Source organism: Nelumbo lutea, chromosome 1, assembly GCF_056320005.1.
Source record: "Nelumbo lutea isolate HS-2025 chromosome 1, American lotus-T2T, whole genome shotgun sequence".
NCBI lineage: Eukaryota > Viridiplantae > Streptophyta > Magnoliopsida > Proteales > Nelumbonaceae > Nelumbo > Nelumbo lutea.
This window is the reverse complement of record NC_142684.1, coordinates 130,496,537-130,505,965: the sequence shown is the minus strand read 5'-3', so window position 1 is coordinate 130,505,965 and position 9,429 is coordinate 130,496,537. Positions and strand designations below refer to the sequence as shown.

Here is a 9,429-nt window from a genome sequence, read left to right as displayed (position 1 = left end):
TGAATTGGTCCCGATTTCTTAAAATCACTCGCATCTCAAATGTATAGAAATTTTCAGAATGTAAATAAGAGTTGAACCCATAATTTTTTTTCATGTATATTGAGTTATTAATTATCATTAATCCATTTATTTATTTATGCTCATTTATGAATATGTAATGCATATATTAGTTTTTTTTATACAATTTATCCGAAATTGAACCTCTACCCGTGAACCTCTCCTCTTTTCGGTTTTCGGTTCAATATTCGGTCCGATTCTCTCAACATTGATTTTTCGTTTACGAAAAGGCGCCTACCCCTTTTTTCTCTCCACTGTATTATCGGTAGTCTCTTTCTCTGCAGACGGAGAAGAGAAGGAAAGATCGAAGATGAGGACATCGATGCTAAGATCGGTTGCGGAAGCAGCTCTTAGAAGAGGAGGAGGCCCTTCTTCTTCTCATCTCCTCCGCCGATGCTACTCGTCTGAGTCGGCCCCCGAGCGCAAGGTCGCCGTCTTGGGTGCGGCCGGTGGGATCGGCCAGCCTCTCGCCCTCCTCATGAAGCTCAATCCCTTAGTCTCAAAGCTCGCCCTCTACGATATCGCCGGGACTCCTGGTGTCGCCGCCGATGTCAGCCACATCAACACCAGATCTGAGGTTGCTGGCTACATGGGCGAAGATCAGCTCGGCCAGGCCCTGGAGGGATCTGATATTGTCATCATTCCCGCCGGTGTTCCCAGGAAGCCCGGCATGACCCGTGATGATCTCTTCAATATTAATGCCGGCATTGTCAAATCTCTCTGTACCGCTATCGCCAAGTACTGCCCTAATGTAAGCTTCCTTCCTTCCTTCTCTTTCTTTTTGCTGCAAGGCATTTTAACATGCTTTTATATCTCTGGTTTTCTGAATACAATTAAAATTGATGGAACCAGGCACTGGTTAACATGATTAGCAACCCCGTTAACTCGACGGTGCCCATTGCTGCCGAAGTTTTCAAAAAGGCGGGGACTTACGATGAGAGGAAGCTTTTTGGTGTGACTACCCTTGATGTTGTTAGGGCTAAAACCTTCTACGCCGGAAAGGCCAAGGTTCCGGTTGCCGGTATGCTTCATTTGGCAGAAAGATTCTATTTTCTTTTCTTTTCCTTTTAAAAGAGTTTCTCAAAGGAGTTTTCAGGTGCAGAAACGCCGCGTTTTATGCTTGATTTTTATGAATTTTGTTTGCCTGATCTGCAGAGGTTAATGTTCCTGTAGTTGGTGGTCACGCTGGAATAACCATTCTCCCTCTCTTCTCTCAGGTACTTCTATTTTCGCTGTTTGGATCCGTGCCTTATGTTTCATTAAAATTAAGTGTAGGAATTAATAATCACTTGCTGATCTTAATCTTTATGCTTGTGTTTATAATGACTAATAGGCCACGCCAAAATCCAACAACTTGTCGGATGATGAGATTAAGGCTCTTACTAAGAGAACACAAGATGGAGGGACGGAGGTTGTGGAAGCAAAGGCTGGAAAGGGTTCTGCAACATTATCAATGGCGTAAGTCTTGGACTGTTGGACACAGGAATTTCAATGGTTATTTCTGTGTTGAAGTTTTCATGTTTTGGATATTGAGAACAGTTTTCTAGTCTGATAACTTGGAAGTTTGCCTGGATAAATCTCTATATTTATACAGTGTTTTAAAAGCGCAAGGCACAAAAAAGGCCCAAGGGCCATTTTGCGCCTGAGGCACAAGGCGCATGCCCTTTTGAGGCAAGGCACACAATTTAAAAAAAAAGCTAAAAATTCCAAAAAAAATAATAAAAAAATTATAAAATATAATATTAATAAAAATATTAACTTAAGTTTTAAAATAAATGTTTAAAAAACCTATTATCTAAAATTAAAATACATAAATATAATATGTAAAGCATATTCAAATGAGAATTTAAAAATGAAATCAAACATATAAAACATTTTCAAGCATATAAAACCCACAATCTCTCTTTTTTTTTTTTTCTCAATTGCATCAAGTAGCTAATGTGACATATTACATTCCTAATTCTACGAGCTGCCTTTGTGCTATGCCCCTCGAAGCAAGCCCAAACAAGTTCATGTTAGGGTCTTAAATTCTTAGCGAAGCTTTGAGAATCCCCTATTTGGTTATGTTGTCCATTCATTCATCTTAATAAAATATCTTAAAAGCAATTAAAACTATAAAATTATTATTTTTTGTGTGAAATCTAAGAATTTAAGACCCTAACATGGACTTGTTTGGGCTTGCCTCGAGGGGCATAGCAGGGCCACCCCCGGACCCCCTGGCCAGACTAAAAAAAAAGGAAAAAACGGCAGATTTTCAAAAGGCGCACACCTGGGCTAAGGCGCAAGGCACACCAGGCGTGCGCCTTTTGAATGGGCTGCACCTAGGACCTGGGTGAGGCGCCTACCCTAAAATGCACCTCACCTGAGCGCCTCAGGCGCACCTTTTAAATCACTACATTTATATGTTCTACATATAAATTCTTCCGGATAGAATTAAGCCTAAGGTGAATTTTAACATTGGAAAATTTGAACTGGAGCCTTATTTAGGCTATTTGGTAACGTTAACCTATACAACCAATGCCCGTTTATTTGAGCCATTGATTTTTACTCAGGCCTATTGGAGCGTAAGATAAACCTTAGGGAGAGGAGCTTTACATAATCGAGACAAGTACAAGCTGCCTACTGTGTGCACTTATTTATCTCATTTTGTATTTCCAAAGTTTTCAAACCGAATTATTGATAAAAAAAGTTTTCAAACCAAATCAGGTCTTGATTTCCCTTATAGAAGCTGGTGACTAGCGACGATTAGTAATTCCTTGCATGAGGTCCAGACTGTCAATTTTTTTGCCATCTTCCTTTAGTTGCTCTCTCTACTCCTAAATGGGAAATTCAGTTGGTTAAAGCATGGTTTTTAAAAATGAACCGGTCAGGGGTCTAGCTATTGGTTCAAACGGTCCGACCATTCGACCCAAACGACCTGTTTTGACAAAAAATAAAAAAATTAAAAAAATTGGAAAACGGTCAAAACCATTCGAACGGTTCGAACAGTTAATCGGCCGGTTCAGTGGTTTGCTGACCAAATCAATGGTTTTAGGGGAAAAAGCGGTTTTGGAGGAAAACGGAACCGGTCAGGTGACCGATTTCCAGTTTTTCCGGTCCGACCATCTGGTCCAGTCCGGTTTTGAAAACAGTGGGTTAAAGAACCCTTGTTTTCATTTATATAAAAAAAATCCTTGTTTTCCTTTTATCTTTTCAAAAAAACGAAGGTTAATGAACCTTGTTTTATGTGGTAAAATAACTCAATGTTTTTATATTACTATGCAACGAATGCTTTATATTTTCTTTCGTTCTTGATCCCTGAAGTTGATTATGTAAACCAGGTGATACTAACCTATCACGTTTCTGCAGCTATGCTGGAGCCATTTTTGCGGATGCTTGCCTCAAGGGACTTAATGGGGTTCCAGATGTTGTAGAATGTTCCTTTGTGCAATCTAACATCACTGAACTTCCTTTCTTTGCTTCTAAGGTGATTGAATTTGACTTAGCCTTAAAATTTTGTATGGAGCATTTATCCTTGTCCTTTTAATGTCAATATTACTAACTTCAGAGGCACTGTTTTTCAACTTTTTGTATTTTTTTTGAATTTGAATTGTTTAGTTATTTGTACATGTTGTTTGTCTTTGTAATATGCATGTGTAAAATTGATAAATAAATTGGAATTAGAAATTATGTGTATACTTATCATTTGTGTAACTGCCTCCTTTTCATTAAACCCATTTAGTGGTTTTATGTGCTTTTGGATTGAGATGACTTTCTTTTTCCAGTAAGTGCATGCTTAGCTTGTGCTGAAGTTGTTCATCATCATGTTTATTGGTTGGAATACCTTAGTAATGGTTACGCTTGTAACTGCTAGTTGATCAGAATTCCTTTGTTGTCTGGTCTCTACATTTTCTAGATTTCATAGTAGCCATTTGTTGATTTACATAATGTCAACCTTGGTCTTAACTCTTAAGCAAATTATTTTGCAAGGATTTTTGTTTGGAATCTCAGTCTCATTGTCATCACAGATAAGTGTAATCCATGAAAAACTGTCATGTATGTTGAGGTGCTTTTTTGTTTCTAGTTTTAGCATGGAGCCATTTTAATTTTACCATTATATTATCCATACCATTGGAGAATATTTGTGTGTCGGTTCTCTGCTAATTTGTCAAAGATGACCACTGGCCATAGGATTCATCATTCAACAATCATACTTGTGAAATGTGATATATGATCTTTATTTTACTTTTGGGGGCAAAGTATTTGTTTCAGGGATTGAAGGCATCCCACATCCTACTAGTAAATGGGTCTGCAAAAGCAGTAGCCATTTTTGTTTTTTTCTCTGATTGGTTGTGTGGCTTAAAGCAAAATGATGGTTAATTGTATTAATGAGAGAATTTTTACAAAGGGATGATGCACAAGATGGATATTGGGCAAATTAGGGTTCTCAATACAAAACTACACAGAAGATGATAATTCATAAAAGCTGCTTTCCACAGGTTAAGGGATTCATAAATCTTAATTTTGTTGGGAGGTGTGTTTAGAAATGAAGGCCATGTTATCGCAATGTAATTGGGCCCAATTTGAATAGGAGGCTCTCCAAAGGTCAGAAATTATGGCTTTTTATAGGGTGTGTAGTGGGCAAGAGCATTGAATTTGAGAAGATCCAGAGAGATATTGTTCTTTTTCCAGGTCACCAGCCTTTTTCCAAACTTTTCTACCAATGGGTTCCAAAACCAACTTTCCTTTGGGTTTTGGAAATAGGGCAAGGGGAAGTTGTAGATAGGTCAAGGGCCAAGCAGAAATAGGGCATTCTATGCAAGCAGCAATAGACTTCAACTCCCTTCCCTCCACATTTAGACCCACCACATAGCTCTTCTCAATATTTATTTTCTACTTTGAGACATTCTCAAAGAGGGTCAGTAGAGTTATCAGATTCCTTTCCCTCAACAAATCACATCCCTCGCCCAAAATTATGATATCTTCTGCAAACTGAAGGTGGGTTACTGGAACTTGATTTCTTCAATCCAGCCCTGTCTACTTCTAACAAGTCTACTAAAAACATCAGGAACCAATGTGAAAAGGAAAGGGGACAACGGATCACTTTCTCTCAAGCCCCTACATGTTGGGAAAAAGTCCTTTACTACCCCATTTACTAGAATTGAGTAATGGCAAAACATTATACAACCACCTATCGACTTGCACCATCTGTCCCGAAAACCACATTTTTGAGAACCTCTAGCAGAAAATACCAATCCACTAAATCATAGGCCTTCTCAAGATCTAATTTGCAAACAAAACCTTGCCTATCCAATCTTCTCATCTCTTCCACACTTTTATTTGTTATTCAAATTTTGTCAACTATTTGTCTACCATGAACAAAGGCACCTTGAGCTTGACTTATGAAGGGGGGGGGTTGAGCCTTTTTTTATCCTCAAAGATAAGACCTTAGTCAGTATTTTATAGATGCTTGTTACCAAACTGATTGGCCTAAAGTCTTTGGGTTGTTTGGCCTCTTTCTTCTTTAGGACCAAGGCTAGGAAAGTGGCATTTACTCCACGTCTAATGACAGACTATTCCTCAAATTCTTTGAAAACTTCTAGCAAGTTTCTTTTGATTATGTTCCTACAGTCTTGAAAGCAAGCCATAGTAAAGTCATTAGGCCCTGGTGCCTTAGGTCTACCCATTGAAAAAATTGCTTATCGGATTTTCTTCCTCAAAATTCCTTTCCAACCACAATTTAATTTCTTTAGAAAGTGTAGGCCAAACCAATCCAGCCAATTCCACTCGACTAGCTAGAGGTTTCCTTAGGATAGATTTGAAGTGGGCTACAAAACAATTGGCTATTTCCTCTTGAGATTCCAACTCCACACCATCCACTTCAAGTTTAGTCACCAGGTTTTTTCCTTCTTCCATTCATCATCTCATGAAAAAATTTGGTATTCCTGTCACCTTCTTTCAAGTCTTGTCATGTGACTCCTTGTATCCATGTCCAAGTACTATACATGATTTTTTTACATGGCGTTTGCACTCTATTACAATACAATGCTTTACCTTTTGCTCAAAAAAAAAAAAAAACAATTTTATACATTTAGTTGCCACGGCATTATATGATAGTGATGTTAGATGGCCACCGTCTTCTATACATCTTTGCATTGTTGGCTATGAGCCTATGACATTCACGCATCTTTTGTCCCTTGTTAATTGTTAGCTATAACATACATAAAATTGTTGTCCCTTATATGATAGTGATGCTAGGCCACAAAACATACATTTTTGGCCCTTGTTAATGAACATAATAAACATCTATTATTACCAAACTTCTTTGCATTGTTTTTTATTACATTACAGTAAACATCTACTATCTTTTCAAAAGAGTTCAATTGTTTCTAAGCACTCTGAAGTAATAGATTAATGAAAGGGAAATGTGTAGGACCTTGGGCTTTCTACTTACCTCAATGCAAAGCCTCCTATTGGTTGCTTGTGTGATTGTTTCATTTTTTTTAACGGTTCCCCTGTTAGGTGGCAATAGCATGACAAAGGTTGAATTAGAGTGGTTAAGCATTCCACACGACAAAATTATTGGCAATTTTGGCAAAAACCTTTTCGTCAATGTTGATTTGACCATTTGGTAGGAAAAATTTTAGATTTGATTTGGGATTTGGCTCCATGTGTGGTGATTTTCCCTTCCTTTCCTTTTTTTTTTTCTGTTTTTTTTATATAAGATGTGCATGAGGTGTAAGCCTGTAGCACGCGTCATGAAAAATGTGCATGAGGCGTATGCCTCAGAGGTGTCAATGCCTTTGGCATATGCCTCAGGGTGTTTTGGAGTGCCTCGCCTCCAGTTGTACAGCTCCTGCCTTTTAAAACACTGGCTATGGTCTTATTTGAATGATTGATAATAGGATTTGTATTTCCAAAAGACTTTGAATTTAGAAATTCCCCACCCCATTCTCTGAGCATTTTGATTATCTTATAATGTAATGTGCAAAAGTTTCTCTGTCTAGCTAATATATCGACCTAGAGTATTATGTTAATGCTTTATTCTGGGTTCCGTTTCTAAGTTGGAAGTCGCAATGCTTGGCAGGTGAAGCTTGGAAAGAATGGTGTAGAGGAAGTTCTGGGGTTGGGTCCCCTCTCTGACTACGAGAAACAAGGCCTGGAAAGTCTCAAGCCTGAGCTAAAAGCGTCGATTGAGAAGGGAATCAAGTTTGCCAGCGAGAAATAGTTAATTAACTAGGCTATACAGGTTAATGGGGGGTTATGAGAGCCCTAATAAGGACAGACAAAATTTTGCATCTGTATTCTGTATTAGCGTTCAAGCTTTCACCAATTCTTCTTTTTTTGACATTTTGTTGCCTACTGGAAATGGTGCTCCCGCAGTTGGCTGCTGAGGATTAGGCGATGTGGGACTTGAGATTGTGTTAATAAATAGTTCCAAGGGTTTGCCATGGAAGTGGTTCCCAAATAATATCAAGGCTTCTTGTTTAATTTTTTCTCTCAAGTCCTAATGCAGGCTGTTCATCCCTTTGTTTCTTCGCCCCTATATATCTGAGCTTCTTTCAGTGGATGAAAATTTCTGACACTGGGCCAACCTTGTAATATGAAGCAGGAATGGAGAGAGGGCGTCGGTTCTTTTTATTTGTTAATATAAATTCGTTAAAACTAGATCAACTAACAACCTACATGGTGTTTGGCTATGTGACTGTTTAGTTGGTTGAAAGGAAATTCTTTTTGGGATATTAATCCAATAAATGTTACCTTGTAGGCATAGAGAGGTATCCTCCATTGTAGAGATCTTCTGAAAAAAGACATTAAATGCCAAGTTGGTAATGGCCGAACAATTAGTTTTTGGCATGACAAATGGGTTACCAACACATTTACAATAAGATTTGATCAACTTAGAAGGGGAGTGTTGGGATGAACCTAGAATTTGAGCAGTTGTTCCTAATGTTTTTAGGGAAAAAATCAAATTCATATTTATCTCTCTTAGCCATTTTGAAGATAGATTTATATGGGAGAACTCTACAGGAACTTTTACTATTAAATCAGCCTATTTGCTGAAATGTTCATCAATCATAGGGGTAAATAACTCTATAAATTGGCTTGACATCATTTGGAGCATTAAGAGCCCTTCAAAGGTCAAAACTTTTCTTTTCCTTCTCTTCCAAAATAAGCTCCCTTCAAAAATGCATCCGAGGAAAAGAGGTTTTGATATTGATGGATCTTGCAACTTTTGCGGTGATGAGGAAGACTTGGATCATATTTTCAAAATATTGTCCCTTTCTTGTCAAATTTGGTCTATCCTTAGTGACCCGTCAAAAAATAAAATAAATAAAAAAGAGAGAAAAACAAAAAGCTCATTGTTAAAGAAAAAACTGCTTTCATTTTGTGGGCTATTCAGAAAATTTTTAATAACACCTCAAACAATTATTGATCGAGCCCTTCATTCTTTCATGGAAATCCTAGAATTAGAAAAAGGTGCATCCATATAATCTTTTCACAAGACTTGGAAGTCCATTGTGTGGTCTGCTCCGTCTCAAGATAGCATAAAAATCAATTTTATGCCCGTAATCATCTTGGTCGTGTCTTGGATGCCAAAGCTGTTAAGATTGGATTCTGTACTATTAATCAAGCCGAAGCGTGGGCTGCCTAGGAAGCCATTAAAATGGCCCTGAAATTCCATCAATTCCCAATCACTATTGAAGGTTATTCAAAGTTGGTGATTTCGTGCCTCAACCAGAAGATGAAGCCCCATTGGAAGATGAGGAACACTATCAAGACTTATTTTTCACCTTTACTAGAAGACTTATTTTTCACCATGTTTACAGAGAAGCGAACCAGGCCGCAGATTGGATAGCTCGTGAAGCTCAGATTGCTACTCCAGAGTTTTTTTCTTTTAACTTTTCTTCTCTTCCCCCATTCTCTTCTTTCTATTTGCTTTGCTGACTTCTGGGGGCACACTACCCCTCGTTTGTTGTAGTACTCTGGTTTTATTAAAAAAAAAAAAGAAATAGAAAAATGTGTTTTCTTAGTTTGTATGAGAGTCAATCTTTGAGGAAACATTATTTTTAATGTTTCCATAAACACTTAGCGGTTTATTTAATATGTATTCAGCTTATGTGGTGCCTAATGGTATCTACGGTCTAGCTGTAAAAAAACGTTTATTAAATAAATAACTATGCTACCAAACTACTCAAGAGTGGGGATAACAGACAAGAGATCCAAGTCGCCCCTAATCCTGAAACTGGGTATTTGAAGTTGATGAATGGAACGGCTGATGCAAGACCAAATTTTCTAAATAATATGAGCCACTCAAATAATAACCAAGATCTGAGCAATTAAAATAAAAGCCTAAACCTTTAAGGCTATGTTTGGTTTGAAGGAAAAGGT

General features: G+C 37.8%; 1 protein-coding gene across 1 annotated transcript; it reads left to right on the top strand.

The window, feature by feature from the left end:
* Positions 1-216: 216 nt before the first annotated feature.
* LOC148877565 (malate dehydrogenase, mitochondrial-like) lies at positions 217-7,527 on the top strand. The gene is made up of 6 exons (XM_088942165.1): positions 217-808; positions 910-1,078; positions 1,213-1,274; positions 1,391-1,515; positions 3,406-3,523; positions 7,124-7,527. Exons 1-6 carry the CDS (start codon positions 368-370, stop codon positions 7,262-7,264), a joined length of 1,056 nt encoding a protein of 351 aa, XP_088798291.1. The 5' UTR covers positions 217-367; the 3' UTR covers positions 7,265-7,527.
* Positions 7,528-9,429: the final 1,902 nt, after the last annotated feature.

Coding starts and splice junctions, on each gene's coding strand:
- LOC148877565 (XM_088942165.1), top strand. CDS start 368: ATGAGGACATCGATGCTAAGATCGGTTGCGGAAGCAGCTCTTAGAAGA. Junction 1,275..1,390: donor TTCTCCCTCTCTTCTCTCAG/GTACTTCTATTT, acceptor AATGACTAATAG/GCCACGCCAAAATCCAACAA. Junction 1,516..3,405: donor TCTGCAACATTATCAATGGC/GTAAGTCTTGGA, acceptor ACGTTTCTGCAG/CTATGCTGGAGCCATTTTTG.